The following is a 23247-nucleotide window of genomic DNA, read 5'->3' as shown; positions in this document are numbered from 1 at the left end:
AGGCGGAGCGCTATCCACTGGGAAGGCCGTAGAGCAACTCAGAAAGGCCAGGGGCGTGGTGTATGAATATGGGGAGAAAGCCAGCAGAATGCTTGCACAGCAACTTAGGAAGAGGGAGGCGGCCAGAGAGATAGGGACGGTAGTGGCCGGGGCAGGGAACCGGGTGGGAGACTGGACTGAACAGGGTATTCAGGGACTTTTACAGTAAGCTGTATACCTCAGAACCCCCCCACGGGGCCGGAGGGGATGAGGTGCTTCTTAGATGGGCTGACCTTCCCAAAGGTGGGCAGGGGGATGGTAGAGGGGCTGGGGGCCCCGATTGGAGCTGAAGAAGTAATGGGGGGCCATGCAGTCGGGTAAAGCCCCGGGTATCCAGTGGAGTTCTACAAAACGTTTGCGGGTATACTGGGGCCGTGCTGGTTAGGGTGTTTAACGAGGCGAGGGACAATGGGGTGTTACCCCCGACGATGTCGCAAGCCACCATCTCGCTGATATTAAAACGGGATAAGGATCCGGAGGTCTGTGGGTCCTATCGGCCAATCTCCCTGATTAATGTAGACGCTAAACTGCTGGCCAGGATCCTGGCGTACCGGACGTGATCGTGGAGGACCAAACGGGGTTTGTTAAGGTCAAGCAGCTAGTAGCCAATCTAAGAAGGCTACTCAATGTGATTATGATGTCCCCGGAGGGCAGAGAGGTGGAGGGAGTGGTGGCAATGGATGCCGAAAAGGCTTTTGACCGGGTGGAGTGGGACTATTTATGGGAGGTGCTGGGACGGTTTGGGTTTGGAGAGGGCTTTGTGGACTGGGTTAAACTGCTATATCAGGCCCCGGAGGCTAGTGTAAGGACGAACAGGACGACATCTGAGTATTTTAGACTACACCGCAGGACAAGACAGGGATGCCCCCTATCTCCACTGCTGTTTGCGTTGGCCATAGAACCGCTGGCAATTACTCTGAGAGCAGCAAGGGGATGGAAGGGAATGGTCGGGGGGGGGGGGGGGGGGGGGGGGGGGGGGGGGAGAAGAATAGAACACAAGGTCTCGCTCTACGCGGACGACCTGCTTTTGTATGTGTCAGATCCAGCGGCAGGGATGGACGGGATTATGGAAATCCTAGGGGAGTTTGGCCAGTTTTAGGGCTACAAGTTGAACATGGAAAAAAGCGAGATGTTTGTGGTGCAGGCGAGGGGTCAGGAGAATAGGCTGAGGGAGCTACCATTTAGGCTGATTGGGGAAGGTTTTAGGTATCTAGGGATACAAGTGGCGTGCGACTGGGGTAAGATGCATAGGTTGAACCTGTCCAGGCTGGTGGAGCAAATGAAGAGCGAGTTTCGGAGGTGGGATTCACTCCCGCTGTCACTAGCGGGGAGAGTACTGACAGTGAAGATGACGATCCTCCCGAGATTCCTGTTTATTTTTCAGTGTCTCTCTATTTTCATTCCGCGGTCCTTCTTTAAAAGAATCAATAAAGTCATCCTGGGATTTGTTTGGACGGGGAAGTCCCCACGGGTAAAGAGGGGGATGCTGGAACGGAACAGTAGCGAGGGGGGGCTGGCGTTGCCGTACCTCAGCAATTACTACTGGGCGGCTAACATAGCCATGATAAGGAAATGGATGGTGGGTAAGGGGTCGGTTTGGGAGCGGGTGTAGGCTGCTTCGTGCAGGGGCACCAGCTTGGCAGCCCTGGTCACGGCTCCCCTGCCGTTCCCGCCGGCCAGGTATTCCACCAGCCCTGTAGTGATGGCGGCTTTGCGGATTTGGGGCCAATGGAGGAAGCATGCAGGGGAAGTGGGAGCGTCGGTCTGGTCCCCAATATGTGACAACCACCGATTTGTCCCGGGGAAGATGGATGGCGGGTTTCGAGCGTGGCGGAGGTGGGAAGGATGGGTGACTTGTTCCTGGAAGGGAGCTTCGTGAACATGAGGGTGCTGGAGGAGAAGTTCGGGCTGGCGAGGGGGAATGACTTTCGGTACTTGCAGGTGCGGGATTTCGTACGTAGACAGGTCCCGTCCTTTCCACGCCTTCCACCAAGGGGGATCCAGGACAGGGTAATTTCCAGGGGTGAGGTAGGAGAGGGGAGAGTCTCAGATATTTATCAGGAGCTTATGGGAGCGGAGGACACAGGGACCAAGGAACTGAAACTTAAGTGGGAGGAGGAGCTTGGTGGGGAGTTGGAGGGAGGCGTATGGGCAGACGCTCTGAGGAGGGTAAATGGAAACGCAACATGTGCCAGGCTCGGTCTGATTCAGTTCAAGGTGGTTCACCGGGCCCACATGACGGTGGCTTGGATGAGCAAATTCTTTGGGCTGGAGGACAAGTGTGGTAGATGTGGGGGAGGACCAGCGAACCATGTCCACATGTTCTGGACATGTCCAAAACTCAGGGGATACTGGCAGGGATTTGCGGACATCATATCTCGGGTACTGAAAACAAGGGTGGTGATGAGTCAAGAGGTGGCGATTTTTGGGGTTCAGGAGGGGATAGAGGCCGACGTTGTGGCCTTTGCTTCCCTGATAGCCCGGCGACGGATACTGTTGTCCTGGGGGGACTCAAAGCCCCCAAAGACCGAAGTATGGCTGTCGGACATGGCAAGCTTTCTTGGCTTGGAAAAAATCAAGTTCGCCTTACAAGGATCACTATCGGGGTTCGCCCGGAGGTGGCGACCATTCATCAACTTCTTCGCGGGGAACTAATCGTCAGCCGGGGGGGGGAATAGTGTAGAGTAGGGGGGAAGAATAGGTGGGTCTATCTGCGAGAGTGGTACTGTTATTTGCACTATGTTTTTTGTAATTGGTATCTGCACACTAATGCATATTGTTACTGTTTACAATGCCAAAAATACCTCCATAAAATTGTCGGTTGAAAAAAAAAGGACCCCACGTACCCCTGTGCGTAGTGAGTTCTACATACTCTCTTCCACCTTCTTCCGTCAGGAAAAAGATACCAAAATTTGAGGTCACGTACCAACCGACTCAAGAACAGCTTCTTCCCTACTGCCATCAGACTTTTCAATGGACCTACCTCTTATTAAGTTGCTCTTTTCTCTACACCTTGCTATAACTGTAACATTATATTCTGCAGTCTCTCCTTCCTTCCCTATGTATGGTATGCTTTGTTTGTACAGCATACAAGAAACAATACTTTTCACTGTATACTAATACATGTGACAATAATAATAAATCAAGTCATACTATTTGCTAAAACCACTCCCTGTGGTAGTAAGTTCCACATTCTCTGTGTAAAGAATTGCTTATTGGGTTTATCTTATATTTATGACCCCTGGTTTTAGTCTTGCCCACAAATGGAAACATCTTATTTATATCCATCTACCAAATCCTTTCCTTATTTTAAGGACCTCAATCAGGTCACCCCATAGAGCCCCAACCTGTTGACTCTTTCTAGATAATTATATCCTCTCACTTCTGGTATCAGAATGTGTTTTTGCAAAATGTGCAATTTTCAAATCTAGGAATGAAGCTCAGCAATCAATGTGGCTGTATCTGAGGCCGGCACTGTAGTCTACATGTGTATTCTGTTCCACAGTTAGGAATGGTAGCTAAGGTAATGAGTTCAAATTCCACCATGAAATTTCATTCAACAAATAGCATTTATGACTTGAGACAATTGACCATATAAAACCCATTTAGTTCCCTGATGTATTTGGGGAAAGGAACCTGGCCTTGGCTGCTGGTCAAACCACACTTGGATGTGACTCGGTTTTGATTCTGGTGCCAAACACGTTATCAGGTTTATTCAATTAAATTTGCCGCGGTAGGATGTGAACACACAATGACCGGGTTATTAAATCAGTAACATAAGAAATAAACTACCAAGGGCAGCACATGGAGCAGTGGTTAGCACTGCAGCCTGTGGTGCTCAGGATCCGGGTTCGATCCCAGCCCTGGGTCACCGTCCGTGTGGAGTTTGCACATTTTCCCTGTCGGTTTCACACCCATAACCCAAAGATGTGCAGGGTAGTTGGATTGGCCACGCTAAATTGCCCCTTAATTGGAAAAAAATAATTGGGTATTCTAAATTTATTTTAAAAAAGAACTAAACTGCCATACCGCACATTTCTGCATTGCCTTTCACAAGTCCCAAAGTGCATTATACCCAATGAAGCACTTCAGAAGTGTGGTCATTGTTGTAATGTAGGAAATGCAGTGGCCAATTTGCACACAGCAAGCTCCCAAAAACAATGTGATAATGACCAGATTATCTGTTTCAGTGATGTTGGTTAAGGTTGGCCAGGGAATCAGGGAAAACTCTCCTGCACTTCCTATAAATAACAGCTGTGGGATCTGTTACATCTACTTGAGGGCAGACAAGTCCTTGGTTTAAATTTCATCTAAAGGGCGGCACCTCCATCAGTGCGCCATTCCCTCTGCACAGTGCTGGGTATGTCAGACTCAAGTCTCTGGAGAAAAGCTCAAACCCCATCCTTCTCTCCCAAAGGCAAGTCCCAACAACTGTGCCAAGGCTAGCACCAATATACAGCAAGAAACACGTGTACGTCCAACACATGGAACGCATTTGCAGGACAGAATTATTTATATTGTTTAAGATGTAATGTTCCTGTAAGGCAAACTCCTGCCCTAAGAACTAGCCTGCTCTGTGCATAAAATGCTATGGCAGCTGCCAATCTGTCAGTCACCAGTGAAAGAAGCCATTGGCCAAACTTCAGCAGGCTCCTAACCTTGAACCAGAGATTTAGGGCAGTGGCAATGCACAACAAAATTAAAATATAAACAAAAATCCTCGTCACCTTGGTCCAGCAGGATTGAAATCCTCCTTCCTGATTGCAGTATTAATCTTGTGAAGGAATTTGAGGAGGAGTTTTGTGTTGTGATACAGTGAGACAAACTGATACGAAACTAGTTAGCCTCGTAGGTTTAGATTACAATCTAAAACAGACCTCTGGAATGGATAACTTACATTTCACTGCACACAGGCTCCCAACACGAGTTCTAAAGTTGGAAATTGAAGACATCAGCAAAATATATCTGTTGCAACTCTGCTGTCTCTCAGCTACGAGTGTTAGGAATGTTTATTAGCTTTCCCAGCTTCCAGGTAAACATAAACATACATGCACCAATTTCAGATCTCAGTTATAACTCTCCATTCTTATATGCGCACATTTGCAGTACCAGCTTTCTAACTAGAGCTGTGCGAACAGGGAACTGTGCAACTCTGCAAGGACACCAGAGATCTGAGCAAGATGCTAATTTTTTAAAATCTGATCTGGAATGTGAAATGATGGTGTAAACAAATTCAATCGCAACTTTCAAAAGAGAATTGGCAGGGCAATGGGACTGCGTGGAATTCTCTTTCAATGAACCAACATAGCATGATAGGCCAAATGGCCTCCGTCTGTTGATCTTTATCAATTTCATTCTATAATAATCCAGGCCAACATTCTCAGTGCAGTACAAAGGGGATGTTGTGCTGTCAAAGATCCGCATTTTCCAATGTAACATTATACCAAGGCCTCTCTGCCATCTCAGCGGACAGTGAAGGAGAGAGAACATCTGGCCCATCTTGTCTGTTCCGGCTCTTTGTTACTGCAATTCCAAATTAATCACATTGATCCCCAAACTAATCCCATCACTCCCGCTTTCTACCCTAAACCCTATATCAATGCCAAACTGATCCCAGAGCTCCACACTCTCCCTGTAGCCCTGTAGCAATCCCAACCTAATCCACTTTCTGCCCATGCCCTGTATCAATCCCAAACTAATCCCACTACTCCACTCTCATCGTAGCCCTGTATCAATCCCAAATTAATCCCACTGTTCCAATCTCCTCTCAGTCCTGTATCAATCCCAAACTAATCCCACTGCCCCACTCTCGTCCTGTATCAATCTCAAACAAATCCCACAGCTCCACTTTCTCCCCATGCCTGTATCAATCCCAAAGTGGTCCCTTATCTTCAACTTCTTCCAATATTTATCCAGGTTGCCCTTATCAGATGGTTGCCGCATCAACAACTCCCTGGAGCAAAGCATTCTGGGCTCTAACAAATCTTTTTTTAAATTTAGAGTACCCAATTATTATTATTTTCCAATTAAAGGGCAATTGAGAGTGGTCAATCCATCTAACCTGCACATCTTTGGGTTATGGGGGTGAAACCAACACAGACACGAGGAGAATATACAAACTCCACACGGACAGTGACCCAGGGCCGGGATTCAAACCCGGGTCCTCAGTGCCGTAGGCTGCAGTGCTAACCCATGTGCCACGTGCCGCCCTGGCTCCAAGAAATCTTGATGTAAAGATGTCAAGCTGTCACCTAACCATTGCTTTGTGAAGTTTATCATCATCCATGTATAACTCTACTGATAAAACCCAATTTGTTTTTAGACTGGTTTATGGTTTTGCTTATTATGCAGAAGAAAGTCAGGTTTTAGTCATTTGCTTCCTCAGTGACTTCAGGCATAAGGTGACTCACTGCACATTGTAAAGTGTAAAGCGACACAAGGTGGTACAGTACCTTTTTGATAGTGCTTTCTTCATTTACATCATACACAACGCAAACCACATTTGCCTGGAAAGAGACAGAGGAAGATTTAAGCACATGGGGCATCAATGCAAGCCAAAGAACACATAATTATTAATGACGACAGTAGCCATGAATCTGGGAGGTTCTTACCCTATTAATCTCATCCTGGAGCTCATCATCTGTCTGCTCTGATGCTGCAAGCAAACAAAGGAAGGTTATATGCTTTGTACAAACGCACACATTTCACACCTACCTGTTACCAACAAGATACACCAAACCAGCACTGGGAAAGGCAAGGACACAAGCAAAGCTTTCTTAAGAACTGGATTTAGGTTACTAAGCTGGGTCTGGAGGCTCTCTCTATCGTCCAGTTAGTTGGCTCACACAGAGGTTAACCTTCAAGCTGTGCCATGTTAGCTGATCGAAGCTGAGACAGAAACCCGGGCACAACAAAGCTGTAGACTAGGAAAGGGCGGGTAGTGGAAACCGGGCCCTCCTGATCCTTATCAAGCATTGGGCTTAATGTCTATCATCCTTCAGTAATGTAGCATCACACACTGTCCCAGCTCCAAAATGAAGAATGACGCTTGGGATCGTATCCCAAAATGTAACAGCCAGTTGTACTGTAGGAAAATGAAGCAGATAATTTGCACACAGCAAGTTGACATGTACAGCAATGAGGTGTTAGTTGAAGGATAAACATTGTTCAGGAGACTGGTGTGAGGAACTAAGACCTCACACTACATATTTTCATTCAAAAATATTGATATGCTCATTGCTATTTCCAAATTTTAAAAACTGAACAAAGACTGTTAAAATGTCTTAACATCTAAGGGCAACACAGTGGCGCAGTGGATACCACTACAGCGCTGAGGGCCTGGGTTCGAATCCCGGCCCTGGGTCACTGTGCATGTGGAGTTTGCACATTCTCCCCATGTCTGCGTGGATTTCGCCCCCACAACCCAAAAGATGTGCAGGTTAGGTGGATTGGCCACACTAAATTGCCTCTTAGTTGGAAAAAAATAATAATTGGGTACTCTAAATATATAAAAAAATAATTTAAAAATAAAATGTCTTAACATCTGTCTGTCTTGACACCTGAACGAAAGAAGTTACCTGGCAATTTCAGGAAAGACCCCCCCCCCGTTATCTCAGAGGAGCCACTAATGACCACCTGTGGACTGTACAGCCCAACTTCAAAATGAGCTATGCAAAGGCCATCTACATTTAATAACTTAGGTTGGCCAGAAGGAGGGGGCATCTGTTAAGACAAAAGCTTTGCAACCTTCCTTTCAATTCCTAATGGGTAAGACATTTAACAGTCTTTAAAATCCAGATGACGGAAACACATCCTTTGTCAAAGACCTGATGGAGAGGTGTGAGTCATGATAAGGGCCTCTGACTTGTGAAACAAGTAATATTGCTTTGCTGAGCTGCGTAGTTCAGTCTGCTGTTTGCCATCTAACAAGCAGCATTATAGACAAGGAGCTGTGCCCAGGTGGAATTCGTGGACCCCATCTATACGGCGTCTGCTGGAAATTCGGTACCATCACCGAAGAGACTGATTCACCTCTGCATGCCCAAATCATCCTGTGAAGTTAACTCCACTGGGAAAGTGAATTGTCCAGCATTGGTTTGCAGCCCACTGTCCTTGGTGAAGGAATATCCCATTGGAATTTGATTCTGCACTCTGGAACTCATGTGAACCAATATTCATTTTCTCAGTGGTCTCCATATTTTAAAACCTCTTTTTAACTATCCCTCTCTTTACTGTCTGAGGGTGGAGACGATGTTGTGACCCCCCTTTCATGGTTTGAATGTGTGCAATAGACTATCCCTTTTAAATTATCCCATCTCAAATTTTCTGTGGATTAGTTAATAGAAAATTGATCGAACGAAAACCTAGGGGTTGGGGAAATAAGCCACAACTTATAAAAAGGGAAACACCTTTCTGTTTTTGGACAGGTGACGAGAGGAGAAATTAGTGCTGGTTAAATTAACCCCACTCCTGTCCGTAACACTGGGGAGAACACCCCTGCTCTTCTTCAAAAGTCATGGTCATTTTTACGTCCAGTTGCAAGGGTAAGCTTAACAAGGGCTCACCCAAAAGACAGCAGCTCTGACAGTGCAGCAGTCCCTCAGCACTGGGCTGAAGTGTCAGCCTAGATTTTGTGCTTAAGTCTTTGGAGTGGGGTTTGAAGGCGCAACCGTGTGACTCAGGGATGAGAGTGCTACCATGAGCCATGGCAGACATCATAAAATACTTAACTGCAACATGCAGGGCGGCATGGTGGTGCAGTGGTTAGAACCGCTGTCTCCCAGTGCCAGGGATCCGGGTTCGATTTTGACCTTGGGTGACTTTGTTCTCCCTGTGTCAGTGTGGGTTTCCTACAGATGCTCCAGTTTCCTCCCACAGTCCAACAATGTGCAGGTTAGGTGGATTGGCAATGGTGAATGCACAGGGTTATGGGGATAGGGTGGCGGAGTGGGCCTAGGTAGAGTGCTCTTTTGGAGGGTCAGTGCATTCTCGATGGGCCAAATGGCCTCCTTCTGTACTGTAGGGATTCTATAAGAGACAGCATCACTCATTTCAGTTCTGGGAAGCTATGCCCTTTTGAACATACCCGAGTAGTCGATGATGTGAGTGGGAATTCTCTCCGGAGTGACGTCCGCAGGGATGGTGATCTCCTCGGCACGTGCTGGAACCTAATGACAAACCATAAAGACAGGGAATCATTTGAACATTCACAAGTGAGGAGGTCGGCCAACTCTGTGCCCATCAACCCAACACTGAGGATGTGAACAACCTCTGTTTAAAGGGAGAGTCACAGTGACCAGCATGAAATTTATTTCAGCAATGATGATGACCTCTGGTTCCTTAAAGGTTACGTAACTCAGTGCCCATTTTTACCAACTATCGAGGTGCATCAGCAAGTCTGATCTGACCGAGAAACAAGAGGATTCTGCTAAAGAAAGCCAAATCTTTTCCTCTGAAATTGTAGATGTTGAGTCCTATCCAAGCTTACAGATCAGCTGCTGAAGGAGGGGCTGTGAGGAAACCATGGAGATGTCCTCTGTGGCCTGCCGCACCCTGAAGGAAGAGGTGGCTGATCCAATCGCTATGGGGAACCAGCTAAATAGAAATATCCTGAATATTGTTTCAATCACACTCTGATAAGCCAAAATAAATAACATGCTATAGTATATTACACGGCACAGGACTGTATAATCACAGAGAGTCAATATGAAGAACACATCTCAGCTTCTTACGTTCAAACATCAGCAAGTTGTCCTTGGGACAGAAGTGCAGACCTTTATCAGCAATCACGCATTTACAAGTGTAATATTGTCAGAGAACCAAGTTCCTTTCAACAGAGGAAAGTGAACACAGCGAGGGTACAATATATTCAAAATAAGGAAGCTTGCACTCCAGATCTACCCGAAAGCCAGTGGGCTGGATTCTCCACTGTTGGGATTCTTCATTACACCGGCAGCATATCCACGCCCGGTAATTTCCCGATGAAGAATCCCTCTGCCGGCAGGGCCGCGCCACACCAGAAAACTGGTGCGGCGGGACGGGGAATCCCGTGACCCTTGCTGGGGTACTCAACCAAGTTCCTTGATGCTGGCTGCTTCTTGCACCTTGTGTTATGACCACTTTTCATATTGGGATGTTTGCTGATGATTACACATTGTTCAATAACCAGGCTTAGGCTCATAAGTGGTAAGTAGAATGTATGTCTCACAAGTGCCAGGGAATGACCAGCTCGAACAGGAGAGAATCTAACCAACTCCTCTTCACATTTAATGGCATTATCGTCACTGAATCCCTCACCATCAATATTCTGGGGTTATCACTGATCAGAAACGTAACTGAATCAGTCATTTAAAAAATGCATATTTTTAATTATATAACATGAAACAGTTAATACAAGTTGTAATACAAGAAGAACACAATAAACAATCAAGAACCCACACTAACTTAACCCCCAACATTAAACCAAATCCCATAACAACTAACGGTGACTAACTATCTAAAAAAGGAAATGAATGGCTGCCATCTTAGGTAGAACCCTTCTACTGACCCCCTAATCGTGTACTTGACCTTTTCCAAATGCAAGAATGACATGAGATAACCAAACCAAGCTGAGGTACTGGGCGGAACAGAAGATCTCCTGCCAAGCAGGACCTGTCTCCAGGTTATTAACGAGGCAAAGATGAGGACTTCCACCGTCACCTCCGCCCACAGCACCAGCAGATGATACCCCGAAAATGCCCACCAACGGACACATTAAGCATCTCTGACATGGTGCTAAAGAAGGAGACCCAGAAGCTCATCAACTTGGGACAAGACCAGAACATATGCGTGTGATTAGCCGGCACCCCAAGAGCAACGCTCATACTTGTCCTCCACCCCACTCCACACCTCATCATCCAGAATAGGACCCAATTCACCCTCCCCTTTCGCCTTTACCTCATCCAATGGAGCAGAATCCACTGACAGGATCTGGCTGTGAATACCCGAGCTGCTCTCCCAGCAGACACGGCCAAAGAAAAGATTCTGTTCAACAGGAAGGAAGATGGTGCCGAGGGACGTGCCTCACGCAAAAAATCGTGAATCTGAAAATTTCTAAACAGATTGAAAACAGACGGTTGACATTTTTCCAACAGCTCCTTAAAGCTGGCAAGCCTTCCCTCCACAAACAAGTCCCCAAATTTGTCCAAACCCTCCTCCCCCGCCATAAACGTTGAATCTAAACCCACTGGCAAAAAAAGATGATTACTGCAGTCAGAGGCCTGCAGACACAGAGCTAAGTTTAAAATGCTGTCTGAATTGCTTCCAGACTCTCGAGGTGGACACCACCGGGTTCAAAGAAAATCTTTTTTTTTTTTTACAAATTTAGAGCACCCAATTATTTTTTCCAATTAAGGGGCAATTTAGCATGGCCAATCCACCTATTCTTCACATCTTTGGGTTGTGGGGGTGAAAACCAGGCAAACACGGGGAGAACGTGCAAACTCCACACGGACAGTGACCCAGGGCCAGGATTCAAACCCAGGTCCTCAGCGCCGTAGGCAGCAATGCTAACCACTGTGCCCCCGTGCTGCCCGGTTCAAAGAAAATCTTGCCGGAGAAAACGACATTGATGCAGTTACTAAGGCAGCGAGGCTGGAACCCTTACAAGAACTCACCTCCAATTGTCCCCATATGGAACCCGGATCACTAAACCACCTCAGTGCTTTCTCAATATTAGTTGCCCAATAATAAAATAATAAATTGGGTAAAGCTAAACCTTCTGACTGTCTATCCCTCTGGAGGAACGCCTATGGATCTTTGGGGTCGTACCAGGTCCAAATGAAAGAGAACACTAATTTGTTAATTCTGATGAAGAATTTCTGGGGAGAAAAATGGGGAGACACTGAAAAATAAATAAAAATCACGCGATTTAATGGTCTGAACCCTGCCTGCCAAGGACAGGGGGAGGTTATTCCACTTCTGTAAGTCAGATTTGACCCCATTAACCACACTAGCGTAATTTAATTTATGAAGCTAGGCCCAGTCTGGGTACCTGGACACCCAGATAACGAAAGGTGGATCTGGCAAGGCGAAATGGTAACATATCCAGATGGGCTACCCTCTCCGGCGGAATAACCGCAAGCATTTGCTCTTAATCTAATTCAACTTAAACCCAGAGAAAGAGCCAAACCTCCAAAGTAGCTTCATTATCTCACCCAGTGTGTACACTGGATCCATAATATAAAGATGCAGATTGTCTACGTACAAGAACACCTATGCTCCATTCCTCCCCGATTTATCCCCCTAGAATAGCTCAGTGCTACGGCGAGAGGTTCTATTGCTAAAGGATATAGAAGTGGAGCAAAACTGAAGAGTTAGTTAACGGAAAGTCTAAATTTTTTTTAAAAAGTCACTCTCAATTGTGCTGGGTACACCACTCCAAATCGGACTCCACTTTTATACAGGACAGCTTTAGGTTTGTTGAACGCTGCCCAATTCTTAGCCAGTTCTATTCCCACATCCTGGTAGAACCTGATGGTGTGGCCTTCCCATTTGTTTTTTTTAATTTTTGAGCACCCAATTCAATTTTTTTCCAATTAAGGGTCAATTTAGCATAGCTAAACCTTACACATCTTTGGGTTGTGGGGGCAAAACCCACACAAACACAGGGAGAATGTGCAGACTCCACACGGACAGTGACCAAGAGCCGGGATTGAACCTGGGACCTCAGCGCCGTGAGGCAGCAGGGTTAACCCACTGCACCACCGTGCTGCCCCGCCTTCCCATTTGTAATCATGATGGTCTTTTGCCTATCTCAGGACCCCCTCTTTTTTCTGAAAGCTGTGGAGCTTCACAATAACTGCTTGCGGTAGTTCTATAGGATGGGGCTTCTGCTGGAGTGTCTGGTGGGCATGATCCAGCTCGTTTGGGTTGCGAGTCCACCCTCCCCCACCATCTTCCCAAACATCTTCTTAGGAGTTGGGAGTTGGGCCTTCCATCCCCTCTAGAAACCCTGCAACGGAGATATTTCGTCTCCTGGAATGATTCCACAGATCATTCAATTTGGCCTTCAGTGCTTTTATTCGCCTCAGCCATCAGCAACATCTCCGCTTCCAGAGAGGCAATCGGGCCGATGCGCCTCGAAAGGGTCGCCTCCATGCCTTGCATCGCAGCGCCATGTGCTGTTACCATCTCTTTGGTCTTCTCCAACGCCAACCGAATGGAGCCAGGCCTCTTCTTTCAACTTGTGGAAGTCCCCCAACACTACCCGCCTTTGCTTCTCAAATTCCGCTGCCAGGATGTCGGTAGGTATCTCGGCTGTTACTGGAGTGGCTGGTGTCACAGAAGCTGCCTCTGCCATTTTCTCCACCAACGAGCCCCGAGAAGCCTCCGATTCAGTCGACGAATAATTGCTATCAGGCCTCTTCCTCTTGAACTTCCTTGGCATATCCCCAAAATAGGCACTATATTGTCTTAAATATGTGTGTTTTTGAACAGAAATACTCCCAGAAATTGGGTACAATGGGCTAAAAAAAGACTGTACCCTAGCGGGAGCCACCTCATGTATTTCTTCTCCCTACATACCTCCACCGGAAGTCCAACTGGATCAGTCACATAAATATTGTGGCTGCATCAGCAGATTTAGACTGAGAACTCAGTGGTGAGAAGCTCCCCTCCTGACTCCCCAATGGCTGTCCATGACAGGAGTGTCTTACGGACAGGATTTGTGTGGTCCCTCCCACAGTGTAATCAGGATGTTTGTGTAAGGTGTGTGTATTACCTTACCCTCAAGAGTGATTTTTCCTAGTTCAAAATAAATTCCAGCAACAGGTCTTCTTATGATTTAAAAACATTTTTTTAGAGTACCCAATTATTTTTTTCCAATTAAGGAGCAATTTATCGTGGCCAATCCACCTACCCTGTACATCTTTCAGACCCACGCAGACACAAGGACAATACGCAAACTGCACACAGACCCTAACCCTAACCCTAACCCGGGGCCAGGATCGAACCCGGGTCCTCAGCGTCGTGAGGCAGCAGTGCTAACCACTGCTCCACCGTACCACCCCTTCTTTTGGTGATTTTTAAAACAAGTTATTTATTTTCACACACTTGCACCAGATTTGTGAAACACAGCAGGCAGAATTCTCCCTAAAATATGTAGAGTGTCGCAGCGAGTGGGAAAAGAGGCACTGGCACCAACGGTGATTTACTCTGCCAATTTGTTAGCCTGATAAGAGAAAAGAAAGGGGGTGGGTTCCATGACGCAAGGCTGACAGTGTGGGTTCTGATTGTTTTTTAGAAATCGTCCCGATACAAAACCAGGGTCAGTACCTCTCTTCCCTCGGTCGCCCACCCCCACCCCGAATGATACACTTACCTGAGCTTCTCTGCCGAGTTCTACTCGACAGGTACACACCATGAGAGACCTGTCATAATTCACACCGATGTGAATGGTTAATGTAATGAGCGGGCATTATCAGGCGTTGGAGGCCTGAAAATCAGATGCTAATTTATTTTACTAGAGATTCAACGTTAAACATCAGGATTCTCGTTATTCCACCAGCTGGCGGTGGGGACGCCTCTACATTGGGGCCAAGCGCTATTCTGGCCTCTCGCAGGCTTATCCGCTGCCGTCTCTGATCCCTCCCAACAAAAACAAGAGCGGAAAATCCGCCCCAAAGTGTCACTCACACCATCACACGCACAAAGGTTAGATACAGATAAAATTAAAACCCTAATTATGAATTCCATTTTTATAATTCAGTCGTTCTAGCGATGCAGGCCTGTTGATTTCTGGGTTGAGTTGTTCCTTTAAGTTGGATTGAAGGCCTTTTAGAAACAAAGGATTCTCGTGAAGCTGTGAAACCTCACGTAGACAAATAACCAGGAAGTTGGTTCTCGGATGAACCTGGAAGCTGGACAAGTACGGTATTTTGGCTGCACTAAAAGGCTTTCAGCTATAATGGTTCTGCTGTTTCCTGGTGCTTCAGTGTTTCTCTCACATGCACACAAATTTGCTTTGATCTGGATGTATTATTCTGCAGTCCCCGCAGTTAATTTCAGTCACGTGACAGCAGGGTTAACACATCTAGGGTCCCAGCACACCATGATACAATAGTAGTTCACTTCTATCTCTGTCCCCACTTGAGCCCAAATAGTACTCTTTTGTTCAATATAGCACTTGGAGACGTAGAGGTTTCATATTCTTCAAACGCTGCCTCATCCTTTGGTAATAATATATTTAAATATATTTTATATTATATTTGCAGATGCAAAGTACCCCTATTACAGTGTGTGTGTGTTTGTGTATGGGGGGAGGCGCGGTGTGGCAATGTAAAACACATTGGGCGGGATTCTCCGACCCCCTGCCGGGTCGGGGAATCCCCGGGGGGAAGGCATGAATCCCGTCCCGGCGCCGGCTGCCCTATGCTCCGCCGCCGTTTTTCGCGCGGGAGCAGGATTCCAGCCACACCTGTCAGAGGCCGTTGACAGCGGCCTCCCCGGTGATTCTCTGGGCCCCGATGGGCTGAGCGGCCGTCCAATTTTGGTCAGTCCCGTCAGCGTGAATTACTCATCTCACGCACAGCGGGAACTGTCAGGTGAGCATGTGTGGGCGTCCTCGGTGGGGTGTGGTGGGATCCGATCCTGGGGGGGGGGGGGGGGGGGGGGGGGGGGGGGGGGGGGGGGGGGAGGGGGGGGGGGGGGGGGCATGATCGGGGCCCACCGATCTGCAGGCGGGTTTGTTCCGTCGGGACACTTCTCCCTTCCGCGCCGGGCCCCTGTAGGGCTCCGCCATATTGCCTGCGGAGAAGAGAACATGCGCAAAAATACGGCGGCCGGTCTGCACATGCGCCGAATCACGCCGGCTGTTCCCCGCATGCACGAGATCACGCCAGCCGTTCCGCACATGCGCGACCTCACGCCGGCCCTTCGCCGCCGGCTGGAACAGCACCAACCACTCCAGCGTCCACCTAGCCCCCTGGACAGGTGAGAATTCCTCACTTTGGGGGGCTGTTGACGCCGGAGTCGTTGGCGCCGGGTTTCCCGCCGGTGTGGGGACTTAGTCACCAGAAGGGAGAATCCCGGCCATTGTATAATAGAAACCTTGACTCACCTCCTCAGGAAACTCCTCGCTTACCAAGGACATGATCAGTGATGTTTTACCAACTTTAGCTGCATATATGAACAGAAGAGAGGCATCAATTCCAGAGCCCAAAAAGGGTGCATTAAGCACAGTTTAAGCTTTCACAAGAGACATTTTAAACTTCAGTTTAGACCCAGCACACCCACAATAAATTTTATATTACACTTATTTTTAGACTTACCCCAGGGTTCACAAATTACTGAAGACAGATAGGCCTACATTTATATAGTGTCTTTCACATCCTCAGGGTGTCCCAAAGCATTTTACACCTAACTTGAACCTGTTTGAAATGGAGTCACTATTATGTCAAAGGCCAGGAAGGGACCAGGTTTGTGGTTGTGGTGACAGTGCAGGTTGTTTCAATCAACTTCAGCCCTCAAGGGGCGGCAGGGTGGTGCATTGGTTAGCACTGCTGCCTCACGCCACCGAGGACCCAGGTTCGATCCTGGCACCGGGTTACTGTCCGTGTGGAGTTTGCACGTTCTCCACATATCTGTGTGGGTCTCACACCCACAACCCAAAGATGTGCAGGGTAGGTGGATTGGCCACACTTAATTGGCCCTTAATTGGAAAAAGAATGAATTGGGTACTTTAAATTTTTTTTCAATTTCAGCCCTGATGAAATAACAAAGAGAAAAGGCATGCTGAGTTCTCGCCTCGGATCACAAGTTAGTGACCAGAACTGGAAGCTGGGATGGGAACTTAGTCTGGGAGAAAATCAGGAACCTGATGTGTGCATATCAGTAATGTTCATTAGAATTTGCTGTGTCAAATGTCACAATGTAACAACAGGTTGAAATCACTCGGCGTCGCTGTGAAATGAGGCCTGGTCTCCCAAATCAATCGGCATCTTGTGTATAAAAATAGAGTTAAATCAATGGTCGACAGACAATAGTTAATTACAAGTTTTTAAACATTTAAGTTTCTCAGGATTAAGAAAGATTTAGGTTGGAAGAACATAAAGACATAATGTAAAATGAACTATACAACTTTAAAGGGGGGGGGGTGGAGAAGCAGAGGGATTTAGGTGCACATGTCACTGAAGGTGGCAGGACAGGTTGAGAAGCTGGTTAATAAAGAATACAGCCAAACTGGGTTCGTGAAAGGTAGGCAGTTGGCGGCCAACCTGAGAAGATTACTTAATGTGATAATGATGCCCCCGGCGGGCAGGCAGGTGGAGGTAGTGGTGGCGATGGACGCCGAGAAGGCCTTTGACCGGGTGGAGTGGGACTATCTATGGGAGGTGCTCGGACGGTTTGGGTTCGGGAAGGGACTAGTGGAATGGATCAAATTATTATATCAGGCCCCGAGGGCCAGCGTCAGGACTAACAAGAGAAGTGTCGGAGTGCTTTAGCTGTACCGAGGGACCAGGCAGGGCTGCCCGCTCTCCCCGCTGCTGTTTGCGCTGGCCATAGAGCCGCTGGCGATTGCGCTGAGAGCCGCAGAGGGTTGGAAGGGGATGGTGAGGGGCGGGGTAGAACATAGGGTCTCTCTTTACGCAGACGACCTGCTCCTGTACGTGTCGGACCCAGTGGCCGGGATGGGAAGTATACTGGGAACGTTGAGGAAGTTTGTCCAGTTTTCAGGATACAAATTAAATATGGCCAAGAGTGAAATGTTTGTGGTACAGGCAAGGGGCCAGGAGAACAGATTGAGAGGGCTACCGTTTAGGCTGGTTGAGGAGAATTTCCGATATTTGGGAATCCAGGTGGCACGAGACTGGGGCAGGCTGCACAAGTTAAATTTGGCCAGGGTGGTGGAGCAAATGAAGGGAGAGTTTCAGAGATGGGATGCACTCCCGCTGTCGCTGGCAGGGAGGGTGCAGACTGTAAAGATGACAATCCTCCCTAGATTTCTGTTTGTTTTTCAGTGCCTCCCGATCTTTGTCCCACAGTCCTTCTTCAAAAGAGTTAACGGGCTGATCATGAGCTTTGTCTGGGCGGGAAAACCCCCGCGGGTGAAGAAGGCGATGCTGGAGAGGAACCGCAGTGAGGGAGGGCTGGCTTTGCCAAGTCTGATTAATTGTTACTGGGCGGCCAACATCGCTATGATAAAGAAGTGGATGGTGGGTACGGGGTCTATCTGGAAGCAGGTGGAGGCGGCTTCCTGCAGTGGCTCCAGCTTGGCAGCCCTGGTCACGGCTCCTCTACCGCTGCCGCCAGCCAGGTACTCCACCAGCCCGGTAGTGGTGGCAACCCTGCGGATATGGGGCCAGTGGAGGAGGCATATAGGGAAGACGGTGGCGTCGGTTTGGACGCCAATCTGCGACAACCATCGGTTTGCCCCCGGGTGTATGGATGGGGGGTTTTGAGTATGGCGGCGGGCGGGGGTGGGAAGGGTGGGCGATATGTTCCTGGAAGGGAGCTTTGCGAGTTTGAGGAGCTTGGAGGAGAAATTTGGGCTGGTAAGGGGAAATGATTTTAGGTACCTACAGTTGCGGGACTTTGTTCGTAGACAGGTCCCATCTTTCCCACGCCTCCCGCCAATGGGGATCCGAGACAGAATAGTCTCTAGGGGGAAGAAGGGGAGGGTAGAGTCTCTGATATTTATAAGGTGCTCATGAGGGAGGAAGGGTCCCAGACGGAGGAACTGAAACTTAAATGGGAGGAGGAGCTAGGCGGGGAAATGGAGGACGGGCTGTGGGCAGAGGCCCTGAGTAGGGTAAATTCGACCGCGACATGTGCCAGGCTCGGGCTGATCCAATTTAAGGTCGTTCACCGGGTCCACATGACGGTGGCTCGGATGAGCAAATTCTTTGGGATAGAGAACAAATGCGTTAGGAGGACCAGCGAACCACGTTCACATGTTTTGGGCATGCCCTAAGCTTAGGGGGTACTGGGAGAGATTTGCGGACGTCATGTCCCGGTGCTAAAAACAAGGGTGGCGATGGGTCCAGGGGTGGCAATTTTTGGGGTTTCGGAAGACCCGGGAGTCCAGGGGGAGAAAGAGGCCGATGTTTTGGCCTTTGCTTCCCCGATAGCCCGGCGACGAATACTATTGGCGTGGAGGGACTCAAAGCCCCCGAAGACTGAGTTGTGGCTTGCGGACATGTCGAGTTTCCTGGGTATGGAAAAAATTAAGTTCGCCTTGAGGGGATCTGTACAGGGGTTCGCCCGGCAAGCATTTATTGACTTCTTTGCGGGAGAGTGAGCGTCAGCAGGCGGTGTGGGGGGGGGGGGGGGGGGGGGGGGGGGGGGGGAGTAGAGTAGGAGGGATAAAATGGCGGGTAGTACCGGTGGGAGAGGAGCGGGCTTGTGCAGTATGTTACGAGTGAAGTATTGAATAGTGGATGTTTGCACATTTTTGCCTTTTTTGCTTTCTTTCTGTTGATGTCTGTAACTGTTTACAAAGCCAAAAACTATTTATTAACTTTTATTTTATGCTAATATTTATCCCATAATTATCTTAACTTGGGATAGACTATGTTCTTAGATGATCCTGGTCGGAGTTTGGTGATGAAGAGCTGAGTTAAATCAGAGAATTCTCGATTGAGATTGAGATGGTCGGAGGTGGTTGGTGTGGGGCCCAGCCTGCAGTGACGGTTTTGCTACTGAGTGGGTCTGCGCCTCGGCAGTACTGTTTGCCTCAAGGTGATGGCTGCCTTTGCAAGCGATGCTTTGGATGATGATCTAGACTTTGTGGTGCAGATTTTTGGTGCTCACTTCGATGTGCTGCGGAGTATCCTTGAGAGAATGGTGAAAGCACATTAGAGCATCCTAATATTTGATAGAGCAATCTCCCTGGTGGGAGCTTGTCTTCGATCTTTAGAATCCTACTACATGGTGTGACACCCATCCTGACTGACTCGGGGAGTAGGGACCTGGCAAGGAGTATTCAGGAGCCCAGTCTCTTGGCGAGGAGTGGGAGGCAAGTCCCGACTGAGTTCGAAAATTAGCTGACATGCTTTTGTAATCTTGATTTGAAGGCTGGGTGCATCAGGTTCAACAGAGCACATTGTATCCAGGTTTTGAGTCCTGGGGTCGGTTAGAGGTCCTGATCACTGGTCTTATGTTGTCCTATCCTTGATGCTCACCGTGAGGGGTTGGAGGTGGCTGGCCATGTCGAGTCATCCCCCCAGCTCGGGCCTACGTTTTTAGCCACCTGGGCATGGCGGAGGTGAACATGCTTCGTTTAATGGAACTTCTGAGAGATCTTTGTTTTTTAAATGAATTTAAATTACCCAATTCATTTTTTTGTCCAATTGAGTGGCAATTTAGCATGGCCAATCCACCTACCCTGCACATCTTTGGGTTGCAGGGGTGAGACCCACACAGACATGGTGGGGAAATGTGTCAACTCCACACGGACAGTGACCCGGGGCCAGTACTCACTTGGATTGAGGATACCCAGTTAGAGCTAATTGTTTCAGGCTTTCATTTTGCTGCTTTGAAACGTTAAGCATCCTTGCTTGTCTCCTTCAAAGACCCAGATGTATCCTAGAGAGGACTGCGTTCCTTCTGATTCTTCTTTTGCAGTCGGCATTTTTAGAGCTATTGGAGTTGGGGAAAATGAGTGGTAGTCCATGCCTGGATGTGGTGGGTTAATTCTTGTTCGATTTGTTGAAGTGACAGTTTGTATGCTATCCAATGTTGGAGCCCTTCTTCGGTTTGGCGGTAGGCTTGATTGTGGAGTTAGGCGCCATCCTCGAAGTGGTCTGATATAGTGGCCTCCCGAGTGTCCTCATTGTGACTGGCTCTTCCATGGGTCGGCAGTTTTTGTCTTGGCTGACGTAGCGCTGCTTTGTCCCCCTAATATTATTCTTGAAATGGCATACAGTGCTGGTCTGTGTTCAACATTCTCGGCATTCCTCCCTTAGGGGGTTTTTATTCTCTTCATCTGGGTGAGCAGCGTGTAGTTATAAGCCCTGTTTTGGTCCAGTGAGTTACGGGTGAGTTCCCCTTATCGTTCTGGGTTGGGTGGAATGGCCCCCTCCCAAGAGGCCCAATTACAGGGTGCCTTAATGATTCTCCTACTCTTGGGTGGTGGGGTCTCTTCAATCAAGATTAATGTGATTTTTCCAGTGACGATGGGGCTGGTGCGCTGCCCTGGGTGTGTTTGGTGAGGTGCAAGGCCAGTTGAGTGATGGGCCCTGGAGTGTGCTGGGTATCCTGGGGGTATTGATGCCTTTGCGTTAGAGTGTGCTGTACAAGGCCAGGTCCGGTGCTGTGGTTGGCATCCTGTTACCCCCTTAAGATTGGGACATTTCTTCTCAAAGGCACAAATTAGGGGCATCCTGAGAGGCTGAGTTTTTGAGGTGTTTTAAATACCTTGGTTTATTGACTCCTGAATGCACCAGGGTCTGGGATTGAGCCGGATCCTGCAAAGTGGTTGATATCCTAACACCCCTTATGATTGGGGTGTTCCTTTGTCTGAACAAGCAGCCTTTTCTCTTCTTCATCATTTGGTGTTGGGTGTGCACTGGAGGAATATTGATCTATGGTTGTACCTTGGTCCTCCTTTATTCTGAGACCTTTTGTCCTTGGTAGTTCTCCCTTATTAATCCTGCCTTGATTAGTGTATTCGGAGGTGCTGACTGCACTGACCATAATCAGAGTCTGTTGCTGCTGGCCCTCTCTCTGGAATGATGATCATTCTGTACTGTGCCCGAGGTTGGGATTATGTTGCGTAGTGTGGTATGTGTAAAACATCCTTTTAGAAATGGGGTTCTCATGTATTTTCTTTGTATTTTTCTATGTTTGTTATGGTTGGATTTAAGAATCTGTGATTGGCTCCTGCAGGGATACAGACTGCTCTGGTATCCGGGGGGAGGAGGGTGCAGTGTGTCATTGGTGCCTCTGGTATTTCTGGAGTTCACGCCAGAAAATGGCAGGAAATAATTATCCTGAATTCTCGTGGTCGTTATGAGCTATCTCCGTTCAAGAAGTTGTACATGATTAAAGCATGTTTTCAAAACCTTATCTTTCTCTCCATTGTTCTTTGGTGGTGTGTATAGACCAAGTTGAATCTAATGATTGTACTGAGCCAGTTATACAGTATTGTTTTTGCATTGTTCCCTCTGTATCCATGTATGTTGAGACTTTTATTTGCTAAGCTCTACCCATCCCTGTGGTTTTGTTATGTTATGTTAAAATAAAAACTTCAATAAAAAAACTTTTTTTTAAAAAAACATATAGGGCGGCTCAGTGGTTAGCACTGCTGTCTCATGGCACCTAGGCCCAAGGTCACTGTCCGTGCGAAGTTTGCACATTTTCCCCGTGTCTACATAGGCCTTACCTCCACAACCCAAAGATGTGCAGCGGAGATAGACTGGCCACGCTAAACTACCCCTTAATTGGAGAAACCTTTAAAGAAAAGATTTTTAAAAAGCATTCGGTATTCTACACCTTGTTAATAGGGCATAGAGTACAAGAGCAAGGAGTTTATGTTGAACTTGTATAATTCACTAGTTCAGTTTCAGTATTACATCCAGTTCTGATGCCGCACTTTAGAAAAGATGTGAAGGCATTAGAGAGAGTGCAGAGAAGATTTACAAGAATGATTCCACTGTCTGAGAGTGTGGTGGAGGCAGGTTCAATTAAATAATTCAAATAGAAATTAGACTGTTATCTCAAGAATGTGCAGGATTATGGTCCCATGCGAGGTGCTCATTTGGCAATTTGGCAGGCTCGATTGGCCAAATAGCCTCCTTCTGCTCTGTAGCAAATCTGTGACTGTTCTGGGAAGATGCTGAGAGGCATCCTTGATGCTGAGAGGTTGTTTCTTTTTGTGGAAGAGTCTAGGACCAGGGGTGCATAATCTCAGAGTAAGGTCATCTGTTTAAGACAGAGAAGAGGAGGAATTTCTTCTCTCAAAGAGGGCAGTAATTCTTTATTGCAGAGAGGGCTGGATCATTAAGTATGTTCAAGGCTGAGATAGATTTTTAATCAGTAAGGGGATCAAGGGTTATGTGGATACGGCAGGAAAGTGGATTATCACATGGGATCAGTCATGATCTCATTGAATGGTGGGGTAGACTCGATGGGTCGAATAGCCTATTTCTGCTCCTATGTCTTATTCTGTGGGAGCAATTTGGGTACCAATAAACCAAGGATATTTGGTTATATTTTTAAGACAATGTCTTT

At 47.7% G+C, this 23247-nt stretch overlaps 1 protein-coding gene across 3 annotated transcripts in view; it reads right to left on the bottom strand.

Moving 5' to 3' along the window:
• The window catches only part of rhot2 (ras homolog family member T2), a 64300-nt gene that overhangs the window by 40665 nt on the left and 388 nt on the right, over positions 1 to 23247 (bottom strand). The window contains exons 1-5 of one of the 3 annotated variants that reach the window (XM_038819679.1): positions 16136 to 16194; positions 10975 to 11130; positions 9125 to 9206; positions 6651 to 6694; positions 6492 to 6545 (exon numbers count right to left, since the gene is read on the bottom strand). Coding sequence is in view for 1 of the 3 variants with exons in the window: in XM_038819677.1 (XP_038675605.1) it covers positions 6492 to 6545; positions 6651 to 6694; positions 9125 to 9206; positions 16136 to 16194 (239 nt within the window). In the remaining 2 variants the exon portion in view is untranslated. Of the gene's footprint in view, positions 1 to 6491; positions 6546 to 6650; positions 6695 to 9124; positions 9207 to 10974; positions 11131 to 16135; positions 16195 to 23247 lie in introns of those variants that run through there. The other 2 variants (XM_038819677.1, XM_038819680.1) reach the window with 2 other exon arrangements.

The sequence above is a fragment of the Scyliorhinus canicula genome, chromosome 15 (assembly GCF_902713615.1).
Source record: "Scyliorhinus canicula chromosome 15, sScyCan1.1, whole genome shotgun sequence".
NCBI lineage: Eukaryota > Metazoa > Chordata > Chondrichthyes > Carcharhiniformes > Scyliorhinidae > Scyliorhinus > Scyliorhinus canicula.
This window is presented reverse-complemented; position numbering and strand designations above follow the sequence as displayed.